The sequence below is a fragment of the Coloeus monedula genome (genome assembly GCF_965178545.1).
Source record: "Coloeus monedula genome assembly, chromosome: 7".
Lineage (NCBI taxonomy): Eukaryota > Metazoa > Chordata > Aves > Passeriformes > Corvidae > Coloeus > Coloeus monedula.
Genome location: NC_138787.1, coordinates 21,040,859 through 21,068,541, shown reverse-complemented (window position 1 = coordinate 21,068,541; position 27,683 = coordinate 21,040,859). Strand labels below are relative to the sequence as shown.

Sequence of the window (27,683 nt, the reverse complement as noted above, 5' to 3'; positions counted from 1 at the left end):
CTGTCTAATCACAAATCTACAGATGTGGCAAGCAGAGGGATCTAATTTTGTCACTCTTTCTCTAGACAGATGAAATTGGACGTTGGTTTGCTTTTTCTACCCTAAGGTTATGTGACTCAGCCTTATCTTGAATTTTGTGATTCTGTTGCAACTCTTTATGATTTAAAATTTTTTCTCAGAAAAACATGTCCCTAATTCATCTCTATTTTCAGTTTATTTTAGAGCTTTAGCTTATGAAGTGTATATGTTTTATCGTTATTACAGAAGTTTGAAGGGTTACTAAAAACTCTGCTAGCATTACCACAGCCTTATGTGCTCTGTAGAGGACAAGCAGCATTTTAATGTGTTTACACAGCTTTTAGCACAGTAAAGCTTGTCAACGAACAGAGATAACACATACTTTAAGAAATCAAAAGTACTTTTCCAACCACTAAATTTATAAAACTATAGAAAGGAAACCTTATCAATAAATGCCAGTGGCATCTCAGGGTCTCTCATACAACCTTATTTCAAGTATCTATCTGTCTAGATAATATTGTGATTAACATTTATGACTGCTATATGACCAGTGCCTGTGCTCATTTGGTCCCATTTTAGCTCAGGGTAGCTCTGGGTGACAGAGGCCACCTTCACCAGTAATGCCAGTGGAGCCACACCTTTTGATGCCATCTGGAGGCTGGGAGCTATGGGATGGTGGCTGCAAGCTTGGTTGCAGGGTGGCTATTACTGCGTGCCAGTACACCTTCCATGGGCCAGCACTGATAAGTAATTGCATGTAAGGAGAAGTGGGAACAAGGAACAGCAGTAGCTGAGGTAAAGCTTCATAGCTCAGAACCAGGCCACTTAAGAAATCTGTTCAACGTGTTGTTTGAGCGTTGCAATAGACTTTGAGTCTTTGAGTCTATGCAATAGACTTCTCTATTGCATAGTCAATTTTTCTTTAATTGGACTCATTTTTCCTTATTTACAAGGTAGATAAAACCAGTACCACTTGGGGCTTATTTAATTATTTTTACACTACAAAGTAACATGGCTTAGAAATGCATTACTTACTTTATCTATTGTCTCAAAAATGTTTGTTGCAGCCCCACGACCAGTAGCAAAGGCTTCCAGACAGGGAGATGCCTGGCCAAGATTTAACGCTCCTATTAAAACACCAAAGAAAACCTGAAGAAGTGGAAAAATAAGTTAACAAAATATGACATCACTTTTTTATTACAGTTTACAGCTTAGACAGGCAAGCCAAACTACAGCATCATAATGACTTCTCATGCATCTGCTGAACTGCAGTGGTTCACTATATGAGCATTATTAGCCAACAAGAAAGCAAACAAATGCATTTTAGAAGATATTTTCACTGTCTTTCACAGCTCTCCTTGAGGCAGAAGTAAATCAACTTATATTTGCCTTGGCCTAAAAAATGAAGCATCTAGGTATTTACTGAGATACCACTGATGTATTTTTAAGCTATCTCAGTTTGTCTGGGTACCTCTTCCTTGAAACAAGGTCTGGAACAGAACATTGGTGGGAAGTAGATTATTTTGAGGATGCTTTTTACCAGTAAGCAAAAATAGAAAGAAGCTTAAAACCCTGTATTACAACCTTTGTCTATTGCAGTTCCTGTCTCATCCAATACTCACAAAACTTAATTTTGGGGAGGTACCAGCTATAGAGAATATTTTTTCTCTGTCTCCCAGAGAAATGAACTGTAAGGGTTGCTACCAACACTGGATAAGGCACTTTTTGAGGTGAGGTAATTCCATCATGTGGATGGACAGATTCTACAGGTAGCAAATACCGAATGTGCTCACTGTTTCAAGTTCTTTTCTAAGAACCAAAATGAATAGTTGCTCACTAACGACCCTCTTCTGAAAGTCTGAGGATCCCCTTTTTCCCTAAGCCTAGGACAACATGAGAGAAAATGCACCACAGCATCTGCTCTTCCTGGGAAGACTGACAGACAATAAAGGCAGCTGGATACAGTACTGAATATCAGAGGATGCTTGAGCCCAGGAATTCAGCCTTGGTGTGTGGCCTTGTGGATCAGAAGCAAGTGAAGCTGTAGCATATCAACTAAAATACCAAAAGTGTTTGCTCAAAATTTCCTAAGAGCTGCCAATGCTTCATTTTTATGAAAAGTTTTTATGAAGGCTCTTAAATATACCTTCTAAGACTGAAAATGCTGGCAGGGGCTTCAAAGAACAGGACACTAGAAGGTGGTGAATATAAAGAAGGTAGAGGCTTATTTAGCATTTACATACCACACAGATGCAAATTATTTCATTGTCTGTTTCTACAACAAGGAGCAAGTTGCATTGTATTGTAAGTATAGCTTATACTTCTCAGTGCTACTGTACTGGGGTGTGCTTTTGAACACTTTTTGACAGTTTTTTTCCTAGAATTTACTCTGTTTTACTTCTCCTTAGTTTCAGTTACAGAGGTATTTTGGAAGAACAGGTTATAAGGGTTGGATAATGTCTTTGCTGTAGGCTTTTGGTCCATTTTGCTGCTTTGTTGTGGGTGATAGTTCGAACATTCACCCTGCACATGAGGAGACATGGAATGTTATGTCTGGTATGTAACCCTTTACTCTATTTTGGCCTGAAAATTCTGCTAAGAAGCAATGAAGTTACACAGGACTTAGTTCTCCTTTGCACCAGAGTGATGTTTCCTGGGACTATCTCTATAGTTAAAGTGGAGGAACCTACTGAACACATACTGTGCACTGCAAATGTCTACACTGGGATGTAGAGATCATGGCATACATTTATACTCAGCTTTACTACTAACTAATTTTCTCACGTGAGTGAGTCTCAAAGCAAGGAGGTTCTATGCCTGTCAGAATCCATCATGAACATGAAGGAGCATGTTCTGTACACCTGGCAGAAGAGGAAGGGAACGCAATTCTTAGTATATATCAATGCAGTATGGCTGATGCATGACTTTTTGAGAGAGCAGGAAAAGCATATTTCAATGTTTTATATCTACAAATCCCCCTTCCTGCCCCCTGCCAAACTAGGAGTGTATGGTAGAAAATAAAAGTAGAAGAAAGATGACTGGAAACTGTGAGTATCTCCATTGACAGGTACAGTTTTTCAGCTACAGGGTAGCTCCCCACTGTTTGCCATTTGTCATTTGGAACAACTGGACTATACTTACCATGTGCAAGGCAAGGAAATTGCTCACTTTGTTTTTCACAGCACTACCTTATATACCTCACAGCACCTCTCATACTGGTGTTGAGAGCAGGTACAAATTATTTCCTCCTTGAACAGAATGAGTCAGGTTTACAATGTTCTCAGGGTAATTTGCCAAGTTCCATTTAGCAGGAAGCTTTGCACTGCATGCCGCAGGTGGCTGGGAACTCTCATGGTGTGCAACAGGCAGAGAAGGAGCAAAACTAGATGTCTCATGAGAATACCCAGAACTTACTAAGGTTCAGGAAAAGTTGTTCTGGGTTTGAACTGAGTCTGCCATTTGGGCAGTCCTGGCTCAAGTAACTAACCAAAATATCTGTAGATGTTGGCTTTGTAGCACTGAGGCCATCAGTGGCTAAAGCACCTACTGTGCAGAAGTGGATGCACGAGTGCCATGCAGGTGAGCATAGTTTTTGTACACACTGCAGGAGCCACAGCCAGGTGTGTTTTTATCTGCATACATGTTTACATGGGCTTTGTAAAAACAAAACAACCGGAAATAGTTTCTCAAAGGAACACAAAGTGTTCATGAGCGATTAGATATGACAACACTTTCTTTGGTTAGGTGTCTCTTTACCACAGTGTTTTTCATCATAAAGTTCTTCAGAGAAACCAACATCCCAGAAGCACCATGCTGACTCACAAAACGGGAAAGCTAGTTCCAGGCCTCTGATAATTGTGTAGTGGGCTGTCAAATGAAAGCATTATTCTGATCACAGTAGGTAATATTCAAAATCTTTGAAATAAACATGGATTTTTTTCAATCTTATCCAATTGTCTCATACATATACTGAGTAATGATCTTTAAAAGACATACATAGTATTTGTAACCAGTGAGCCACCAGATACCAGAACAGATATGTGTTCCAGAATTATTATTTTAAAGAACAGTCTGAAAAAGTTGCATCAAGCTAAAATGAGTACCTGCAGAAGAGTGCCAGGTGAATACTCTTCTTCTTCAAGGACAAGTTTAGAGCCATACCAAAAGGCTAATGCATAACTTAGAAAAATTATAAACCACATGTAACCAGTGAACAATCCCATTATTATTCCTTTTCGAATCCCCCAGTGCTGAGCAAACACCAGGTTCTTATCATATCTGTAGAAAGAGAGAAAAATAAAAAGGAGTTAAATCAATTTGACATAAATTTCAAAATGAGAAAAGACCAACAAAATGAGGCACCATTGATGACTCGGCAGAATGTCCGTACAAAGGGTCAATACAGAATCACTCTGAAGTGAGATCACTGCTGAAACCAGCAATGCTTCCAGAACATGAAATCCTTATATGTTCTAGTGTAATAAGCACAAGAAAAGCCACACTCATCACAGGTACCTCATCATGGGGCTTGGAGTTTTAACAGAGTAACACAGGATTTGAGAATTTGGCCAACACTCCAGAGCACATCCTACAGCCAAGTTATGTTTTCATAGAATTTAAAAGAAATTTGCAGAAACATCATCAAACCCTGTCTTGATAAACCTAATTCTCCTACTTAGCTTGAAAGTACTCAAAGTTTTCAGATTTTCTGCAAAAGTGATACATCAGACAGTGTTTAGGGAAAAATTTGACAGAATGTTCCTACAAGTAAACATGAATTGAAGATACTATTGCTGATGCTTTATTTAGCTGATAGACTGAATTATAAAACTAGTTTTGCATCCATTACTTGAAACCTAGATTTCTGAAACATACACGCATAAAAGTCTCAAAGCTAATACGTAGTCATAATTGTAGAATACAGAGATTAATTGCCATGAATCTGATGTGCATTACAGCATTATATTGCTTCAGGAAAAAGAAATCAGAGACCTTACAGTTTGTTCAAACAAACCTTTCAACTTCCTTCTTCTCCCCACCAAAAGCAGCCACTGTTCTGATGGATGAGAGCACTTCATCAGCCACAGCTCCAGCTTTTGCATAAGCCTTCAATTCTCGGCCCGTTAGTTTTGCCACAGCCTACAAAAGCATAAGCAGTGCTGGTTACACCTGAACTGCAGGTGCAGAAAAGGACAGGGATAAGCAATGTTGGCTGTCACTCTGTGCTGGCTGCTCTGCACTGGGTCACCTCCTGCACTCCAAGCAGGCTTTTATTAGGCATGCTGCACACTCACACACTTAGGTCTTCTAGTGCCAGGGCATACCTTTGTAGCATATGTTTTGCAACAGCTCTCTGCTCCAAGTAGCTAGAAAGAGCAGCTGACAACTCCTGCTTTCCCTGCCTTCCACCCTCCCTCTATGTGCTCTGACTGGGCTGAAGCAGATTGCAGACTGAGGGTTTGTGCACAGTGGGAGCAAGGGGGATCTTTAAGTGCCAAGAGCGGACCTTTAGCCACTGTGGCAGACCCCCAGCGTCAGGAAGAAGAGGTAACTGTAGTGGTGGGGGAGGATAAAAACAGATGTTGCCCACCTCTGTGCTTTGGGCTGATAGCAAACAGGTCCTTACACAACAGCCCAGAGCACACACTGGATGCCAAAAGCTTACTTAGACTCCAAAAAATGCTCAAATTAATGGAAGAAAATGTAGTCATTTACAATTCTACACAGAGATACCACATTGACTCGGGAATAAGATATCATTAGAAAGTCTAATGTGTCAGTCTTTGCTTTCTCTTTTCAAATACCTTACCCCATGAATGCACTAGCCCCTTTTGAAGACAGGAAGCCAGGCTAGATTGACCTTGGGTCTATTTTCTTCATGGTGTAAAACAAAGACTAGGGCTGGAAAGGCTCATAATGAGGAAACACTTAACAGTAGGTATTGTGACTGGAAAGAGATGGGTACAGAGAAATAAGAATGGAAAGGGAGAAAATTACAAACATAAAGGGGAATAAGGTCAGAAAGAAATCACAAATGAAGGAAAAGCATTTTGGGTTTGATTTCATTCCCTGCCAAGTTTCTGCTCTCCCCCTTCACATGAGTCATTATTCATGTCATCTACTTGCAGCCAGCACAAGGTGCTAAAGGAGAGCTGGAAGACAAGAAATTCATCACAGTTACATTAGAGGTTGGATAGGAAAATGATAGCAAGCTGTCCCTGATGTGAAAGAAATGAGATTGCCAGAGGGCTGAACCAAACAAGAATGCAGAGGATGAGCAGGAACTACCCAGCCCTGCTGAGCATGGGAGAGGAGGTGAGAGGGCAGAGGATCCTGCAGTTTCCCTTTTCACTGTCCTTCCTGTGTACAGTGACAGGAAGTCTGTAGGAAGTGGATGGAGACACAGAACAGGAAAAACTAGGAGAAGGTGCAGCAGCTTCTGGGACCAGGGACAGTTTGAGGCAAGTTTGAGTAGTTGTTTTCAACCATTTTATGTCTCTGAAACTTATCACCCAGAAAAGTCACTAATTTACATAGAGAAATCGAGTCCTGTATCTTCTAACCATCTAAACCAGGTGTGTAGCAATAGAGAAGGTAAAGGCCAGCTTCTGATCTCAGCAACATTGCCCATCCACAGGACCCACAAGAAGGTATGCTTACACTCCCATCTTAGAAGGAGGATTTATTATTCTGGGAATCAGAATAAACAAAGTGGGAGCAAAGCCCACTTCCCTTCTACCACACCTCTCCCTCCATCCCTCCCCCCTCACTCAGTACTACTGAGACCATAATTTGCCTCTCTTGACTTTAAAGGGGTGTAATCAACTTCACCAATCCTCACAGCTTTCTGGCATGATCTTTCCTGCTCATCATTGCTCAACACGAACCTTTCACAATTCACTCACCAAGCCATAGAGAGCTGCTCCAACCCCAAGCAGAGGGCTGACTGCAATGATAACCAAGGTCAATTTCCAGCCACTGACAAATCCCAGTAGAAATCCACACACAAAGGTAGTTATGCGTTGGATGAAGATTGCTACTTGGTCAGCAATAGCCTCATTAATTTTGTTAACATCACTGGTAAACAACAACAACAAAAATCAACAGAAGACTGGTGAGTATAACTTTTGTTTGTGTTGCAGGTCTTGGCCACATCTGGGTTAGTTGCTTTTCACTGGAGAGGGCCTTCCCTTCATCCCTATTCTTTCACCATCACCCCGTACAAAGACCCTACAGTGAGAAAATCTGATGCCTTTGCAATGGAGAAGGCTTTTAGGCATGAATACTACAGAGAAAGTACTGTCCTTTCCCAAGAAAAGTTGTCCTGGCAGCACACTCATTCACTAGCTGGCTCTTACTACCATGCCCCAGCTGATTCAGCGGATGGGGCAGAGACATCTTAGCAGGATGCAGCTATGTGATAAAGGAAAAACAGTATAGCTCATATAGCATTCCTTACATCATGGGGCATTGAGAATGCACCATACTGGCCTGCTGAAGGGACAGGAAAAGGGAGGAGGTCTCTAACTCTCTTCTAGTTCCACCTTCCACCAGCTCCCAGTTCCTCTCTCCTCTCTACCAGGTACTTTGTTCTCTAAATGAGAGGGAGAGTGGGAAGATGGAGGGCTACTTTATGACCAGAGACAGTGAGAAAACATGACAGTTCTATTGTATGGAGGACAATGGTGCAGCAGTTGACACCATTTGGCCCCAGGGCAGCTTCAGAGTTCATTTGTTCTCTCTTAGGCATTGCCAGCACAGAAAAACTGTCTTAAATATAATCATCAATTATAATCATCAAAAACTGTCTTAAGTATAATCATTATACTTCTGTCACTCTTGGCTACTACCTCACCTCTGAGATTAGAACTACTGAGAACTCCTGGAATAACTTGTAGCAAGTGGCCTTGAGATTTAAAGTGCAAAGTTGTAAGCTTATTGATAAATCAAGTGAAATTACAGTCCTCTGTTGTAAGAGTGTTGAGTAAAAGAACATGTTTATATTTCTTCTGGTGAATGTTTTTCACAGTCAGGGAGCTTTTGTAGGTGCAGGACAATCTTGTTCAAAAACAAGGGAAATGTTATTTATTAGACAAATACATGATTAATTCCTACTTTTTCCTAAGAAATTCTTCCCAGTGACTAAAGCTTGCCATTTATTCTTCATAAAAAGAACACCACAGAAAGCAATAGAAACCAATGAGTAAAATAAAATTCCTTCCAACGACAGAAAAATCTTCAGCATATGTGACCATTACAAAGGCACAACTGAGAACAGGAAGCCATCTACAGTCAGCATATTCACCCCACAGCTGCCTGCTTGTATCTTTTTTAACAGAAGATTAAGCAAGGCTCACTCTTTCCTTCTAAAAGCTAACAAAAGCAAAATGTGCCCCTAATGTAATTTTCCTTTCCGGGAATTAAGAGAGGGTTCAAATCAGCATCTCCAGACTCAGGGAGCATGCACCGGCAGCCAAATTATAGATCACTCTGAAGGGACTGGGCACAAAAGGAGAAGAGAAGACAAACTGGAAAAAAAACCCCACCCCAAAACCAATCCAACTCCCACACACACATATTTACTGACAGACAAGGCATGAAAGGGAAATAATTGTGGTTTAACAGTTATGGTATTTAGTTCAGAGATGGGGAAGCTAATCAGTCTGGTTGCTGCTCCCACGAATATAGCTGTATTTCTACTAAAAGGTGTTTGTCAAAGGCGTTTCTACAAAAGGTGTTTGATTATTGGCACTCTGCAGTGTTTGGAAGGAATTGCAAAATGTTTTCTGTAGCATATGGGTTTTCTAGATTACTCACTCAGAAATTCGGGTGTTCAGTTCTCCTACAGATGTACAGTCAAACCAGCCTATATCCATTCGCATTATTTTCCTGAAATAAGCTTTCCTGATTTTCTGTATCTGACGAGCTGCAGACATAACCCAAAAGCAGATCTGGGAAAAGCACAAAACAGCTGATAAATTGCAGTAAAAAGTCCTTCTACTCCCAACAAATTAGAAAAAACGATTTGACTAGAATGGGAAAGGCTATTGATAAAATTACTATTCAGGTAAAATATATTCCAGCTACACAGACATAACAGTTGTTTTGATCTTTAAATAATCCAACAATTTTATATAGCCTCTGGATCAAGCATTTGTCTCAGTTCTGATGGGATGAGAGAAGAGACAAGTTAAATTACGTATGCAGTTACGTGAATGCCATATGGACAAAGTTTTTTCCATCTACAACTGTAAGTAATACAGGGATGGCAGCCATCCTACCTCAGCAAAATTCTTGGATAGTTTTCAGGAAGGAGATTGACAAGTGATTTTTGTGATTAAAAACAGCTTCAAAAGCCATGGACCCTTCAACAGACTATGCAGGAATTGTCCAAGCTTTTGACTCACTTCAGTCATAGGACTGAACAATTACTACAGAATACGTAGGGTACGATTCTTCTCCAACATTAGTTCCACATTAGTATTGCTGTGTAATATCTCTGTAATACAAACAGCGCTCAATCCAGCTGAGATGCCTACTGGGAATCTGCATGCCCTTTGGCTGCTATTTTTGGAGGACATGTGGATTCCATAGTAGCCACACTTGAGCAAGTATTGCTTGTGCTGTGGGTAAAATTCATCCTTTTACAAAGATATGCATGCACAAATCCAAGGAGCTCTCAGATTGCCAGAGCTAACATATTTCAGCAATAGAATGAGAACTGAAAGCATCTGTTCTGCTCAAATAAGTAGCTAAGCAGTTAAAACTAACATAATTATTATTATGAACTTAATTGTTTAGTGATTTAAACTTTGAAATCAAAACAGAAACCAAAATACTAACTTGGAGGTATCCTAACACAAGTATGGCACAACCAATTCCTGCATAGTATCCTGCAAACTTGGTCATTTCATGTTCAATGTCCAGCAGCCTGAAAAAAGAAAAAAAGGAAAAAAAAAAGGAAAAAAAAAAGGAGCAATTAATATAGTTTTAATTTCTCACAGAATTCTAATCTGGTGTTTCCTCAAGTTAGAGTCAGGCTAGGTGGAAGTCAGCTTGTTTTGCCAACAGAGGCATTGTCTCCCAATACTGAGGCTATTGCTAGTAGCTGGTTTCCTTATTCTGCCTGTTGCACAGGGGTAGGGAGCTGGCAGGTACCAAGAAATGCTCCTCCATCCTGGAGCAGCCCTGTAGTCTCCAGGAAACCCCCCCAGACTGCATGCTCTGAAACAGCACAGGTGAGAGGGTGTTTCAGAAAAGAGCTGCCCAATAAGTTTTCATTAGATGTTGAATGTGCTTGCTTTGTGCCATTATGGCAACTAATAACATTCAGATTTCAACTGCATTTTATGGGGAGAAGTGAGGGCTGCTAAAGTCAATTCAAATATTACTTTGTACCATAAATTTGCTAATCTGAAAAGATAATTTGTTTTTTTACTCAGGTAGGAGTACTAAATTACTCTTAATATCAGTGAAGGGCACTGAATTGCTGCTTTTGCATTTCATCTACTTTGAAATAGGTTGTTATAGGTTCTGCCTTTAGACAACTTTTAAAAAACATCCTGCAGACAGAAAATTTTATTTAATTTACCCAAAATTTTTTACACTGAAATTTTAAGCCAAAAGGGAACCCTACGCACCTTACTTGATCTCTGACAAAAAACATGGAAACAGAATTTCATGGAAACAGCATATCATGGAAACAACTCAGGTGCCTGAAAGGTATCTAGTACAATTTTTCATGATAATTAAGATCATGGAGCAGATCATCCTAGAAAGTGTCCCAAAGCACTTGATAAACAAGGAGGTGACTGGTGACAGCCAGTGTGACTTCACTAAGGGCAACTCATGCCTGACAAATTTGGTGGCCTTCTATCACAGTGCTACAGCACTGATGGATGAAGGAAGAGCAACTGACATCGTCTACCTGGATTTGTGCAAACCATTTGATTCTATCCTGCATGACATCCTTGTCTCTAAACTGGAGAGACATAGTGGATGGACCACTTGGTGGATAAGGAATTGATTGGATGGCTGCACTCAAAGAGTTGCAGTCAAGGACTCGATGTCCAAGTGGAGACCAGTGACAGAAGGTGTTTCTGGAGGGTTTCTCAAAGATTGGGACCAGAGCTGTTTCACATCTTTGTCAATGACATGGCCAGTGGGCTTCAGTGCACTCTCAGCAGGTTTGCTAATGACACCAAGCTGTGTGGTGCAGTTGATGTGCTGGAGAGAAGGGATGCCATCCAGAGGGACTTTGACACACTTGAGAGGTGGGACTCTGTGAACCTCATGAAGTTCACACAACGCCAAGTGCAAGGTGCTGCACCTGAGCTGGGGCAATTCCAAGAATAGACACAGACTGAGTGAAGAATGGATTGAGAGCAGTCCTGGGGAGAAGGACTGGGGGATGTTGGTGGACAAAGTTTGGCGTGACTTAGGCATGTGTGCTCTCAGCCCAGAAAGCCAGCCATGTCCTGGGCTGCATCCAGAGCATTGTGGCCTGCAGATCAAGGGAGGGGACTCTGCCTCTCTATTCTGCTCTGGTGAGACCCCACCTGGAGAGCTGCGTCCAGCTCTGGGGGCCCCAACATAAGGAGGACATGGACCTGCTGGAGTAAGTCCAGAGGAAGGCCATGAAGATGATGAGAGGGCTGGAGCAGGCTGAGAGAGTTGGGATTGTTCAGACTGGAGAAGAGAAAGCTGTGGGGAGACCTTAGAACACCTTCCAGTACACTAAGGGAGTCTACAAGAAAGCAGGAGAGAGATGTTTTACAAGGACATGGAGGGATAGGACAAGGGGCAATGGCTTTAAACTGAAAAAGGACAGCTTTAGGTTAGAAAGAAATTCTTCACTGGTGAGGATGGTGAGACACTGAAACAGGTTACCCAGAGAAGTTGTGGATTCTTCATCTGGAAGTGTTCAAGGCCAGTTTGAACGAGGCTTTGAGCAACCAGATCTAGCGGAAGGTGTCCCTGTCCATAGCAAGGGGATTGAAACTAGATGATTCTTAAAGTCCCTTCTAACCCAAAGCATTCTATGGTTCTATGAATGTGTCCTGCCTGGTGTGTAGTTGCTGCTTAAGAGGTACAGATGTCAGTAGTAAATCCTGTATTCTAACTGCCAGCCCATCTCTGAAGGCTGGCTTGGACAGCCTGGAACAAAATAATTTGGCCCCAGTCACCTACATCTAAGGATATGAATTTCTTCCCATGTGCTCTGAATTTCAGAGACCTTTACACAAGTAACTTTTAACTGCAATTAATTATGTAATGAAATGCCACTCAGAGATTAGAAAACCCTTGTAATGATGCACCAAAAAATTATTCTTAGGAAAGGTTACAGGTTCAAATCTGGCCTTAACAGATATCTGTATCTGAATGTATTATCTAGACTCCATTTATTATATTTAATGGAAAGAAACAGGCAATCTTATGGGGCAGTTCTTTTGACCTGCCTCAGACATCCCCCATAAGCTGAGATGAATTGCATTCTATAAATGCTCAATTCTCTCAGTGACAAAAGTTTAGCTAACTTGCTCAGAAGTCAGCAGGCACCTATAGGTAACGAAGCGCTGACCAGAATGACTAGATGTCATTATTACCTAAGTGTAATCTGAGAAAATAGATTAATGAGCTCATATATATAACATACATATCTGTTATCAGAACAATGATAATCAAAGAATATTCTTGCTGACAACTACAACTGAAAGACCAAGGTCCAAGCTGACCTTCTGTCCCTCCAGATAATATCTCCAGGTCAGAAACAGGACTATGTAACAAGAACCATGCCTCTTTCCTACCTCATGAATAGAAAATGTAAGATTTAGAGGCTGAACAAGACCTTCAGTAGCAATGCATTCTCTGACAAGCTATGATAACAATGGGAAAGAAACAAATACATCCATTACTTACCCACATCTTATTGTAGCATTCTTTTCATTCTGATAAATAGTACCATTAATCCACGCTATGGTGTTATTTATACATGTCTTGTTTGGGTCTTTAAGCTCTTGCATTTCAATGTCATATTCAATAAATGTGTCTGCCATTGCACCAAACACAAGCAACACAGCTGGTTGGGCTACTCCATGAACAATAGCACATATACTACCAGCAACCATCATTAAAATCTCCGTAGATGATGAAAATCGAAACTAAAGAGGGAAGAAAAAAATATGGTCTCTGCTGAGAGGCAGTCTTCATATTGGTTGTATAATGATAAATCATTAATTAGGTGGATCAAATAAAAAAAACACTCTCTTTAAATCTCAGAATTATCTTCAATATAGAAAGAAGACAAATCTCTCTGTCCAATCTAATCTAATTACATTTGTGATTACAGCCTCATAAATTATGAGCTTCCTTTTAACATGTGAATGAACATATTATCGTATAACATTAATAGCTCAATATCATTCCACATTATCATCATTCCAGAAACTAGCTAAGAGATTAAGAATAGTAACTATAATTCATACATATAGTCTGCTTTGCAGATTTCCTGTGGGGATGGAGAGAGAGCAAAGGGAGGAAAAAGCCTTAGGGCATTATGCAGAGCCTCTGAATAGAGCTAGCCAATTTCTCAAAAGTCTGAGGTGCTGTGGTAGAAAACCAATTAAACATCTCAGAGCAGCTTCTCATAGATAATATTCTAAAATGCACTGGCTGAGCCAGGCAGTTGTGCATTGACTTTTAATCTGGGAGCAATGTATAGAAAAGAGCTTTCACACAGGTAACTCGGCAAAGATACAGTGATTTAAGTTACCTTTGCATGACTGTATGAACTCTGATTCTCAGGGTGAAGTCAGGTACAAATATATAGATTAAACTGTCCATATAGAATATCAGTATCAAATGCTATACATTTTGAAATAGGAGTGTCAAGAGGAATCATAGCCTGCTGAAGAACCTGTCCAGGTTCTGTGTGTGCTATAATGTGCTTAAGAGAAGAAAGAGTGGAAATTTATAGCACATACGGAAAGGGACACTAGGGCAAAGACAAAATAAAGGGGAAACCAGTTAACACAAAAGAGAAATAAATAAAAGGTTCTTCTACAAAAAAGAAAAGAAAAAAGTCAGAAGAAAACTGTAACACTACCACTGTCTTACAAACCTTGCTCATAAGAAGTCTAGGAATTCCCTTCATTTAAAAAAAAGCACACAGAAATTGCACAGATATGTGATATCTGATCTCTCAGCACATGAGGCAAACTGTGTTCACCAACTGCACTTTAGGAGTCAAAGGCTACAGAATTCAAACCTCTCTGCTTGCCCCCTGTGGGGACAGACTGTTCTCTCCACCCAACCAGGAGCTGAGATACTTAGCCAGGTACAGCATCAGGGATGTTACTGCACTAGCCCAGTACTGCAGTCAGGACCATACTAGCTTGGATATATTACAGGCTAACTGGCCAGACTATGTGCAAAATAGAAGTAATGAGACCTCTTAGCTGCATGCTGCTGGGTTGGACAACTCCTGACTACATTCATTTTAAAATTTAGAGGCACCCTATGGAATTACATCAAAGGCTAGATGTAAATTATACCATATGGTATTGTGCATCTATAAGTTTCCATTGCAACCAAATCTTCTAAAACCCTTGGGGCAATTATGAGGGAGCTAAATTATCTGCCAAATTATCACACAGCAAATTTTTGGCAGAAAAAAGAATGAACCAAGGTCACCTAGATCCCTGCTGTGCATCTTACCTCATTTCCACATATCTACTGTAGGTTAAATATAATGTGTTTAACAGACAATTTTGACACCAAACTGACAAGATGACAAGGGGTTCTATTGAAATCCCTCTGAATTTTATTGGTAGGATTTCAGGCTAAAAGATTTAATCCTTAAAAGTTTGACTTAGTCACAGCTATCCCAAAACAACCTTATTGGTTATTGTCACTTATTCTGCAGCCCAATACAATACACATCAAATATTTATAGGTATTGCTTTCATTACCAGCTGAAAGAAGCCAATATGAGCACTGTTTTCTTTCTTCTCTGACGACCTTCAACAACAGAAACATAAAATTATAAACTTGTATTTTAGTACTTACTTTGTTTTATATGCAAAGTATAAAGAACTGAACTCACTTTTCACTTTCCTTCTGTATAAATGGTTCTTCATATGCATAGAAATTTCTGGCAAAAAGGATAAGATTTTGCATTATTATTTTTACTCACTTGGTTACTTCTCTGAAATTACATTTTATTTGAGACATTTTGCCCAGGATTTTAAGAGACAAGCTGTTTCCTTCAGATTTCTTTGGAACCAGTGATTTGATGGTTCTTTTAAATTTTAGACACGGATTAGAATGAAGGTTAGGTTAAAATTCTCAAAAGGTTTATACTTTGTTCCATAAGCAGCTCCTCAAAACACTCTTTCTACAATGTGGATTGTGGGTTAAAGTCAGGTAAAGAAAAACCTACTGCCCAAATTGTTGGTTAATCCTTTCTTCAAGACAGAGTAAGGTCTTGTTCCCATAGCAAGGAATCACCATCAGCTGTGTACATTCAGTGATGAATGAGTAGGGATATTCTCTTTGCAGTGGGTTGTTTCAGTTTGGTTTTTAATGAAGCAAACTAATTCAAGCTATATTTGTCATAAATTGTTTTCATAAACCAGATCCTAGAAAGCCTAAAGTAAGCTTTCCCTCAGGTATGTGTAGATCATATGTGTCTTACATGTGAAAGTCCAACAGAACTTGGGTTTTAAGGGGGAAAGACATGGTAGACTTTTAATACTGGGCTGGTGTTCTCTTAGGCAGGCAACCCGACAATGAGAAAAATTAAGAGATGCTCTAGTTTCTCTGTTCTAGGGGTAGCTCCCAGACTGGGTACACTGTGTCAGAAAGAGCTGGCTCAAATTGTAGCATTAGGTTGTCCAGCCTGCTACAGAGTTGTCCAAAGGTCTAGGAAGGAGGAGGCTCTTAATCCCAATCAGATCTCTGATAACCGCTGAAGGTCAAATTCTCTAAATCATCCCCACTTTCAACTATTCAGAATTCTACATTTAAATCTTAATATGAGATAATCCCTTTTGTTTTAAAATATCACAGTTAAGTTTTAAGAGAAATTAATAGATTTTTTAAAATTCCTGAAAAAGTAATTTCTCAAACTAAAAGCAGTGAAGAAAGATAAAATGGAATATCAAAAACATTTTCAGAAGGAAGATCATATTGCTGCCATTTCTGTTTATAAAGGTTTCTAGGACTGCTTTGGTCTATCTGTTTCAGTTGTATCAAATAAGGCAGTTCAGCTGCTAGAGAACAGCTTTTTAAAAAAAAAAAAAAATCCATCAATTTGATCCAATGACATTAAGTTCTTTGAATATTCCTAGAAATACTGATTGTTCCAATCATGTACATGACTTACTCTGATGTCTTGAAGCTGTTACCTGTTAGGGAAAAGAAATGCACAGTCTAGTTAATGATTATTGTTAAAGTACATAATCTTCTGTAGACATGTGAAACATAAACTCTAGAACTCCATGGCACCTGACCATTCCTGAGTTCTAAACATCGTATTCCCACTAATACATATAGCCAGGCCATGATTTACACTAAAAGCATTATTCAGGACATTTGCCAAAAGTCATTTTCATTGCAACCTGTTTGCTAACATTCAACTCGTTGTCTTGGACACTGTCCCATTGAGGATACTACGCTAATGCTCGCTCGCTGAAAGGAGGAATGGTAGCTCTTCACTCTTGCCTGCCAACAACTTAAGAGACTGCAAATCCTGTGGAAGAGGGGCAGTTGTGGTCTTGGAGGGTAGGATGAGCTTGTCATGCTGGTGTCTACTCTTGGGACATTGTCTAAGGAACCATAGCTTAGAGAAATGGAATCATACTACGAGACGTAACTAGTTTGTAGGACAATTCCTTAGTCCCCAGAACAGGTCTGGATTTAGCCTCCTTTCGAAAGATGTTGTGAAAGACATAATAAGCACAGCTTGTGTTGTCAGGGGCCACAAAGGAGTGTCATCAGAAGGTCTGATTAGAAAATTCTTGCTGTACATCACTTGAGATGACAATGAATGAAGAGTTAGTTTTATATATACATCACAATTTGGATAACCTAAGGGCATTGAGCATACGCACTTTGCTCAATTACAATGCATTTGCCAGTTCAACATTAAGTTCAGAACCATGGTTTGCATTTCAAGCAGTGCCTTCCTTTCTCCACATCACTGAGCATGCGCCATTTCACAGAGCAGACACAGAGGTAGTTTGCATCACAATTCACAGAGGGTACAAAGAAGTCACTGCAACCACAAATTTTTCCTCTTATCACTTTTCTACCCAGGGAAAGGTGGCTTTTCCATCACCTCCAAGGTTCTGTATTTCTCAAGAACACAATGTTAGATGGAAACAGTCTGAGTTTGGGACTGAAGGAACAGCTGATGACATCTCCTTTTTGGGGTTAATAACTTTATTTGGCTTTAGTTAACAATTACTCTAGTGGTTGTATTTTGCTCTCTGTTACTTGGGGATGGTAAAAAAAATGTTATTTCAATAAGGGCATATGTATCCCAAGAATCCCAGACATTTTCCAGGAAAGTTCTAATTTGTAAAACTATTATTACAAAGGATCATTTGGTGTTAGAAAACCTTTCTTTTGTGAAGAAAGAATAAACATCTGGGTTTTTGAAGTTTGGCAGCAGGTAACAACAGTAGTGGTTTGAAACCTTTTCTGGAAGATTCTTTAAGGTTTATCAGAAAAGTTAAGGTTTAGACAAAGCTTCCTCTATAGTCTGGTAATGCAAAGTGTTTTGCAAGAACTTAAGGAAATGGCTAGTGGGAGGAAAATGGGAGAAACAAGAGCCCAGTGAAAAAGTTCTCTGAGTCATGAATTTAGAGAGCAAAACAAGCACTCTCCAAGTGTGAAAAACCCCTAATCTATGAACTTAGAGAGGGAAACAAGAGCTTACCAATGCTATTCAAGAGATTCAAGAGTGTAAGGAATTGCAGGCCAGGTCCTGTGGGCCAGCAGTTTTTAAGCCGGAGAAGAATTTGGAAGGATGTTAATTTGAAAGGAAAAAATAGATTAGTAACAGTTCACACTGTGAGAACTGAAAAAGTAGAATAGGAGGATAAAATATGATTTCATAGAAAATAAAATAATACAGCGAAGATAAAAGAATTTATTAACCCAGAAGGAAAAAAGCTATAGTTATCTTTGAATGCCATAAAAAATTTTGAAAGGTGAATTAAGGCATTTAAGAAAGCAATTTTATAATTTGGAAAAAAAAGAAAAAGAAGAAGGAAGCAGAGACTCAATGAAAAGCTGAAAAACATTGGCAAGAATTTGAGTGTTTACTGCTATTATGAGAACACACAAGGAAGAATATCTGTGAGAGTCAAGTGATGAAAAATTGTACTCAAAAAGTTCCCAAATAAATCTGTCTCTTAACTACACTTACAGGTGTGGTGCTCAAGGGTTGACCCAGAGAGGGCTCATCCTAACTAATTTGTACAAAAGGTGGTTATTGAAACAAACCCCACTGGAGATGAGGCCAATCAGTAGAATCCCAACGATGTTTTAAAGCTTTATCTGCTTTGGGAAAGGTGTTCTAGCAGTTCAACAACCTGCTCCTTAGATTAAGCAGAAAACGGAGTGTATTTCCAAGGAAACTGAGAAACCAGAGGCAAACTCACCTAATAGGCCAAAAAAAAACTCCAACTGTCAAAAGAAGAATAGTCTTTTGCCAGAAGATAGTCTTTTGCCAAAATCTCATAACAAGTAAAAGCAACAAGTGTGTAAAACAAACTAGCAGACAAAAAAACAACTCCTCAAACCAGCAAGGTAAGTCTAAACAACTTGGGAGGTCAAAGTAAGTGTCTGGAAGAGATGAACAGTTTTTTGTCCCAGAAGTTGGACATATCCCCTTAATTTCTATTGCAATTTAGATTCCATTATGAGCTACTGGTTTGCTTTCCTTGGTACTTTATGATCTGTATAAATATTTAACATCCTTATTTTCTTTTGGCTTTTCTCAGGTCTTATAAACAGAAGTCAAAATATTTAGCAGTTTCTCTTCATGTTTCTCCTTGGCTCTTGCTGCATTTGGACTGACAAAATGGAAAAATGCACATTGAAAAGGAAAAATGGAAGAAAGGAGGACAAGCTCTGATAAGAAAAGGCAATGCAGATCTTCACTTAGAATTTGCTCGTAAGAATTCTGCCTAATATATGTATGACTGCAAATACTAGCGTTTGCTGGAAGAAACTATGGAAGACAGCACTTTTTACTTCTTTTTCTTCGATAAAAGCCTTTTACTTGTACAACAAAGTACTGGGTGTAAAAACCTATATAGATACCTTGAACTTGTTAGTTAAACTGTAAAGATAGTCCATGGGTAGGGATTGTTATATGTAGTTTTTTACAGAAAAGTTGTTTCGGGGGCAAGATACCTATGACAGCAGGTACCACATAACACTATTTATTCCACAGACTATTTGCTTTGTATTCTGTAGACTACTTGCTTCACTTAGGCCACCCACCACCTATTTTACATGCTTTATAACATATAGACTTCTTACATTTGCCATCCGAGTCAAAAGCATAGTTATCCTCTCCCAATTTCTTGATGCTACGCAGAACAACTGGGTCAGACATGATGGTTATTTACTTCAATCAAAAGTCCTGTAAAGAGATGGGGTGTGGGGAGGGGGAGAGAAAGAGTATCAGCATACATCCATCTGTGAATATAAAACAGTATTATGCTAAACTCCTGCTTTGCCCTCATGATCCCAGGACAATATCACTGATTACAGCACAAGTTATAACAAGACAGATGTCACTGACTCAGTGAAACTAGAGTATGAAAACACCTCAGAGAGTGTGCAACTCACCCTGAGCACAAGGCCTCTGAGGCTTCAGTGCCTCCTGCCTCGAGTGGACGCCACTCTGTGGGGTTTGGCAGCTCCCAGCAAACAGCCCTGTCCCCAGGGACAGCTCTGCTGAAGTGAACTACTGCCTCTGTGAGGGTGGCATCTGTGAGAGCAGGTTAGAGGCTGAGACATTAACAGGACATATCCTGCCTCAGTTACAAGGGAGCAGCAGGACCTGCCCCTGCCTTGTGCTGTCCCAGCTGGCAACAGCTGGGAGGACCATGACAGGGGACAACTGGGGAACAAGGAGGGAGAATGGTGGGAGCCCCAGGGCCACACTGACATCTGCATCATCACCACCACCAACTGCACTCCCACAGCTCTTGGCTACCTGAGCTGCTCCTCTGGACAGTTTTATTCCTAATTAGTCACACTGACATGCTGAGCAGACATCATGCATAAAAAGAAATAAGAAGACAAAATTAATACCTTTTTGTTAAAGAAGTGCTTTTGTGAGGCAAAATCTGCCAGGTAAGCCTGGCATCCAAGATGCACCCAGGGGAAAGTGCTGCAGAAGTCATCCCCAAAATACGCGCTTTCATAACCATCGTCATCTCCTCCACACCTTTGTTTAATGTAATGTATCCCAAGGCACAGTTACTACACCTTCTTCCAGTCTTTAACTATCCACATTTGCATGATTATACTTCTGAATAAACCTCCTACAGCCTCTTATTTTAAGCATATTAAGCATTTAGATAGCATAGTTCAATTATTCTTATTTCATTTTAACAAATGCTTATCAATTTTTTAATTGATTTTTTAAAGCCTGAATGGTGATATAGTCTTAAGTAACAGGACAAGTGGAAAAAACCCCAGTGATTGATAGACTAGAATAAGAATTCTAGCAGCCAAGATTTGCTAGAGCTAAATTTTCTGGAATAATGTTACTTTTCCAATAAAATTATGACTGTCCCACATTTCTGAAAGGAAACATTTTTCCTATTTTTTCTAAAGCTCAACACATCAAATACTGTCCTGTCCCATAGGCATCATTCATTAGCTTATTAGACAGATTAGTATAGCAGATTAGCATGCTGTATTAGATTATTAAAATAACCTTCTTCAGGGTCTGAATGTTTAGGGGGGATCACTTAGAACATCTTGAAAAATACTGTTGCTGACATCTGCATTTAAAATTGAGATAATAGAAATCAGAGAAAATAAAAGGCAATAGATCATCCCATCTACCCATGTGTGTGCATGGGTAGATGGGATGTAGTAGCAGAGAATACCTCAAAAACTGCACTTAAGTGAAATAGCATATTACTCCAGCCAGTTACAGTATGGTTGCTCAATTTTGGGGGAACAAAAATCTTTGAGGAATTCAAAATCCAAATTTAAATAAGTAACATTTGAAAACTGTTAACAAAGGAACACATCCTGTAAATGAAGTAACATTAGGACCTGATCCAAAGCCCTCTGAAATCTATTTCAAATCATGTCTTTATGCAGATCAGATCTTTATTTAACATAAAGGGGAGCAGAGGGGGGGAGAAAAAAAAAACAATTAAAATTGGCCCTGAAAGCACTATTCTTCATGTTTCTTTAAAGTTAGGTTCCTCAAATATAAACGATAGCATTTATGCAGAAACACATATATTGCTTCAAAATAGAACTTGAATGTCTTGTTCTTTGAACTGTCCCATTAAATAAAAAAAAAAGCCCAAAACAACACTAACTGTGCACAGAAAAGCAGCATTTAGCCTAAATTGTCCCAAAGGAAAAAATACAAGTACCTTTTAGTTAAGGAAGTGTCATCAGTTAACTCTGAAATATGAAATAGGATAAATTTGTTACTCACCTGTGGCTGTGAAAAATCCTAGAATCATAGACAAATTGTAAGGACCCTGTTCAATTAGTCAGTGGAGCACCCAACCCTTTCCCAGCATATTTTAATTATTTTAACCCATTTGTCAGAACTGAATCTTTCAATTGGGCATTGGGTATTTGCACCTGGGTCAATAACCATGCGGCCACAATGTTTTCAGTTCATTGACATCTAATGGAGTGTTTAAATTGGACTAATGCAATCTCACAACAAAGTCAGGGCACTTTGAAAACAGTTAAACATGAGGAGACCAGGCAGTTCTCTGGAAAACAGCTCACTGTTGTAGGAACCTAGAGTGCTGAGAATATTTCTCTGCCTGTTTTTAAGGGTTCTTACTCCCCTGAACAACACTGTTTTAACCTCCAACCTTGGAAAAAATTACCAACAGTCAGACAAGAACTAGAATATACACTGGTGTGAATTAGGTGATAGACTACTATGTAAGATTGTCACAGGATGAAAAATTTAGAGGTTTTGGGCTTCTCTTTGAAGTAAATAGATAAGAGTAAAAAATATCAAAATGGAGGATTGTAGTTGTTCTCTAAACCTTCTTCTCCTTCTTCTCCTACTCCATGTTCTGCAGTAAAAGTAGTTTGGAATGACTGGATAGAGAATTCCACAGTTCCTAGTCATGTTATTGAATAATTGGTAGGAAAGTGAAAATAATGTATGTTTTTAGTAACTATTGGTTAAAATATCTTTAAAAGGCTGTATAAATCTTGACAGAGAGGCCTCACTCCTGCTTTTGTGTGCTCTATGCTGTACCTGGGTCATGCTAGTGGCTCTGTTCCTCTGATAAGACTTAATAAACAGCTATCTGGAAGCATTGAAACTCAAGGAAAAGTCTCAGTTTATCTTTGAAACTCCTTGCAAGGACTTTCAGCAAATTCTCTCCCATTAGGAGAGACGTGATTTACGGCACAGTTCAGTGTCAACTGTGAATGTACAGGAAGAATTATTATAGCATTATTTTATCAGCAACTTTATTTGCCAGACAGTAATTGTGTACTCTTGTCGCTGCTGTACATAGCAACATCAGCTGAATAACATGATAATTGGTTCAGAGATTAAGCTAAATGCAGATTAAAAACTTGCTCAAAAGCTTTGAGTAAGCTTGCCTCTCTCCACATGGCTTCTAACTTTTTACAATTTTTCCTTTGAAATTAAGATTTTACAGCTTGGAAGCTCCTGAATAGTAGTGAATTCTTGTTGGAGACAAGCCCTCCATAGATTTTTCAATAAGGGACATTGATGAGGACAATGCTATGACCTCAGACAATATCACCACATACCTTAGAGGGAAATGGCAAAGAGGGTTTAGTCCCTCTCTGAAATCAGTTCTCACTACAGAGGGCCCTGACTGATAGGACAAGATAGAAAGACAATGTCTTAATCATAGTGACTGTCAGCTCTCAAGTCTTCTATGCTCTCAAACTTTCCATGATGAAACCTCATGCCCAAAAGTGTGTCACAATTAAATGTAACGAATCAGAAATCCAATTTTCCTTGTTTAGCATCATTACTGTGTTCACACTGATAGCATAACTAAGTGCAAACCTGCTGTCTTCTCCCACTATTTTAACTAAAAAAAGTCTCCATCTATACCGCTGTACACAGCACAGCTTTGAGAGAACATCTCAGGGATAATTTAGTCTACCCCAGCACAGAGTCAGAGAAAAACAAAGTCACTTGCAGTGCAGGGAGTTACAGTTACCTTCATGGTAGTAGAAAGGCTGAAAGAAAACTTGTATGAAAAGCAGAACTCTGCTTTATTTCATTCCCCTCCGACAGCTTTTTCAGGAGCTGTGGCCAAAGACAATGCAATGCCTTTGATTTTTCAAGGTACTTGAGCAAAGTTTGCACTTGCTCACAAAGCCACCCAGTATCTTCAGACAAGACTTGGCTTGACAAAGACGATACAATTTTAGCTTTACAGAAATTACTTCATTACTCTCACTTAAAGACATTGTTCATTTAAGCATTCAGAAAGTGTGCGTAGAGCCTGTTTCAAACTGCTAAGGAGCAGATTAAGGCAGTAATGAATTGGAGCTGAGACCATAGGCTACCCCAACCCTTTTGAAGAGCTCTGCTCCCTTGTAAATCTCTGCTTTTCTCAAATCATCCTTACAAAAATCCTGGAGATTAATAAATTATGACCTGACTTTATGACATCAGCCATAAAAATGAATCTATGCTGAAAAATCATCCATCTGTGCAGAGCAAAGGGGAGAATATAAAGCCCACAGAGTCACCTTCCCTTTTTTACAGCTGCTAGTGGAAAAACTAGCCAAATCCACTCCATCTCCTCAAGTACTCTTGTACTTTATTTCCTTTGGATGTTCTGGGAAGAGAAAACTCAGTTTTTATGCTAGTCAGCCCTTCATAGAATGAATAATTAGCTATTGAACTAAACCAACAGAGAGTGGGGACTTCAGTACATCAAGGAGACTGTGATTTATGCTGTCAAAAATGGGATTATGTCAATCTCATGAGATGCTTATGTATATTTTTTCCTTCAACACAGCATAACTTTTACAAAAAAAATTTACTGTCCTATCCAAAGATCTTTAGCAAGTGTCCTTCTTTTTTACACTTAGGAGCAAGACTTTCTCTTTTGATAGCTGGATGTATAATTTTTACTGCAAGCAAAAATCTGTATGTCGATAAGAAATCCATTTTCTCTTTTTTTTTTTTTCTTCCAATCAAGCTAAATTTCTTAATATTGAAATGGGGAATAGCAGACACTTTCCTTATGGTGAAATCAGGAAACTACCTAGGGGCATAAATGGAATGTTTCTGTGAAGGTGAATTTATCTTGTTATGAAAAGTAAAAAGTCCAAGTTGTTGTTTGCTGGGAGCAGAAACCTCCAGGTGAGAGGCTAGCTCAAATAAAAGAAGAAATTTATTTCTTTTGCAGTCTAAATCATTATCAGAGACACTAAGTCATAATTTATTGGTCACAAAGATATACTATACTGAAACTAGAAAATACTGTCTGGAGTGGGTGCAGCAGAGAGTCCAGGAGGAAGGCAGCAGGGACTGACTTACCTCCAGTGACTAGCCTTTTTCTATAGTTAGCCTCTCCCCATCTGCTCTTGGAAATTACCAGAAGCAGGACATGCATGTACTTATCGCATTGATCCTATCCAAGTCTGGCAAGCTGTAAGGATTTTTTCTCCATTCCAAATACTTGTGAAAACAAAAATAGCAGAGATAGCAACATTTCTAAAAAAAACCCAAACAAACAAAACAAAACAACACTATTAATTTTAAAAACAAACTAAAACTGTTATATCAAAATTAGGTAACTCAACATGTTAAAATAAAAAATTCTTTCAAAAAGACGTCTTTCAGAGCGTCTGCCCCATGCTCCAGGCAACCAGCCCCACAGGCCACCTGACCTGTTCCTGTCAGAAGCTGGCATGTCCATGTGAGCCTGCCTCTCCCCTGTGCCTCAGCTTTCCCAATCACTCTTGAATGCCACCAGACAAATGCCTTTGGGGCTTCTCACAGAATGCCTCTTATCACTCTCCCTCCCGGAAACTACAGAAAAATATATTTTTTCTTGATGAGCCCTTTGGTTTTTTGTTTTTCTTTTATTTTGGGTTTGTGGCTCCTTTAAAAAGTGTAGGTAGATCTTTACATTGCAAAGTTGGACCGCTGTGGACAGACTGGACCTGTCAGTCTCCCTGGCAGGCTGGAGATAGAAACAGACTATGAAAAGCACTCTAACTGAAAACCTTGTAATTACAGCACTTTTATTAATTTGATATAAAGTCCCACTCACTGATTAAAGCTCACAGAGATCAGTTTAAGTCCCATGTTTGCAGACATGTCTGTTGTCGTGGCAAAAACAGGCCTTTTCCTTCAGTCCAGCTAAATTGGCTTTTATTTTTGTTTATTGACCAGATTACAGATCAAGCCAAAACTCTGTTTTGTTTATATTGATTTATTAATATACATTATAGCTCAAGTAGGGTGTGATGAAACACAGTTCTGCCTCCTTATCTAGAGGGACTATTCTCAAAGTGTCTCTGACCCTGGGCCCCTGGGTGGCTGCCATGGTCCTGCAACAAGCTTTAGCACAGGTGTAGTTCTCTGGAATGGCTGAAGTGCCAGGACACGTAGGTGTGGGCAGGTAGGAGTGGCAGGAAAACAGTACCTCTGTGCCAAGGAGGGCAGGTCTCTACACAGCCTCCAAAGAAAGCCTGGCCCTGGCTCTGATGAGCAACAGCCAAGGACTATCCAGACTGCAAGTCAGCTGCAGGCAAACGAAGGCTTCAGCAAAGGAATATGGCAACTCCAAGCAGGGTAAGGGATATTATAAAGAAAATGGTAATTTTAATAAGCTTTGCAAAAGAAGGAAAGCCAGCCTCTGTGCTGGGTCTGTTCTGCATGCATACGTATGCCAAGAGAAAAATTTCCTTGACATAAAGGTACTCTGAAATACTATACAGGGAAGGCAGTTACCTAATCACTTCTTCATACTTTCTTCACTACTGATGCTGCAAAGGAAGTTAAGCAATAAAAACTAGCATCTCTCAATTGCAACATGCTGGGTAACTTCCAGCCAGCACAAGAAGCTGCATTTCACCAGCACACGTATTTACATAAAGCACCGCGAGCAGCCATACAGCTTGCAGTAAAAATGGAGGTATGTTGAACCTCCCATGTCAGAGCAGAATGTAGATGTACAAGCAGAAAATAAAAGCAGTGATCCTGTTCCTATCATTATGCTTTAAAACTGTCAAGTGATTGCAATTTCCTTTTAAATTAAGCTCAGCCAGACAAGAATTTGACCATAGTAAGTGCAACTTCATTGCATCTTGCCCTCCAAGAGATAGATTGTCCGTAAGTAATCTCTAAAAAGTTCTGTACTCTCTTAAATCTATTTAGAATTACTTTTTTTACTTGATTGCATTAGGCATCTCCTGGTTTCCCACCAAGAGCACTCATGGAGAAGTATAACTGAACTTTTTTCTCTAAGCATAACTTCATCCATCATCAATAATTACATATAAACTCACTATTAAGTCAATTGGAATATAATGCCAGATATGCAGGCTCTTCCCAAACATATTTTGAAGTACTGATGTTTTCACACAGCCTGAGCTTTGACAGGTGAAGTGCTCCAACCTGCATCCTCCTTCCTGTGCTCAGAGACCGCAAGCAAACTCCCATAGCCTAGTGGTGCAAATTTATTGCTTCAGAGGCAAAGAGGCAATACTTGCTCCCTTCTTTCCTGAGAGTTTGGCACTGACAACCAAAGGTTTTAATAAAATAAAGCATTTTTCTGGGTATCATTACTTCAGTATCCACAGTAATGAGAAAGGTTCTGGGTCCTGCTTGCTTTGCCTGACATTATGTTGCCTGTTGGCTTCAGTCTCACTCTTATATCACCAATTCTCATTTCTGCTCAAGAAAGGGAAAAAAAAGACAGGAGAGTTTTCCTCAAAATACCATGCCACATTCACAGCTTATTTTACTTGATATTTGACAAGCGTGTGTTTGTTACCTTTCATGGAAGAAGATCTCTCTAGAGGGGTGTTTTATGCATCTATTTAGTAGTAGATAAATATTTGGGAATATGCTGAAAAAGTCAGGGTTATCAATACATCATTGTCAGAACAGAAATCCAGTTCCTGGAATCTTTGTTAGGACTGTTTGCACTCACATGCTTATCTGGGTTATGGCACAAGTGCTCAGCATGTCCCATGCTGTGTTACCCAGTTTGGGAATAAAATAAATTCCACTTAGTAAGTGTGGTTTTGTTTTAAAATTTGAATACATGTAATAAATCACTTCTAAGTTATCACTCAATCTATCAAAAGCAAAAATTGCATATGCCTGCTGCTGAACAAATCTGAATGTAACTGTTTTGGAATACTGCTTACGAACCATCTGAAAAATAGAAAAATCCCGTATGTCT

At 39.4% G+C, this 27,683-nt stretch overlaps 1 protein-coding gene across 1 annotated transcript in view; it reads right to left on the bottom strand.

Moving 5' to 3' along the window:
* Positions 1-19,648, bottom strand: part of ABCB11 (ATP binding cassette subfamily B member 11) — a gene marked incomplete at both ends in the record, with an annotated part of 41,652 nt that extends 22,004 nt beyond the window's left edge. The window contains 11 exons of the mRNA XM_082285447.1: positions 1,054-1,167; positions 4,122-4,296; positions 5,033-5,157; positions 6,924-7,095; positions 8,836-8,969; positions 9,862-9,949; positions 12,937-13,178; positions 14,988-15,036; positions 15,122-15,169; positions 16,403-16,424; positions 19,573-19,648. Of these exons, the coding sequence (XP_082141573.1) occupies positions 1,054-1,167; positions 4,122-4,296; positions 5,033-5,157; positions 6,924-7,095; positions 8,836-8,969; positions 9,862-9,949; positions 12,937-13,178; positions 14,988-15,036; positions 15,122-15,169; positions 16,403-16,424; positions 19,573-19,648 (1,245 nt within the window). The remainder of the gene's footprint in view (positions 1-1,053; positions 1,168-4,121; positions 4,297-5,032; positions 5,158-6,923; positions 7,096-8,835; positions 8,970-9,861; positions 9,950-12,936; positions 13,179-14,987; positions 15,037-15,121; positions 15,170-16,402; positions 16,425-19,572) is intronic.
* Between the last annotated feature and the right edge of the window lie 8,035 nt (positions 19,649-27,683).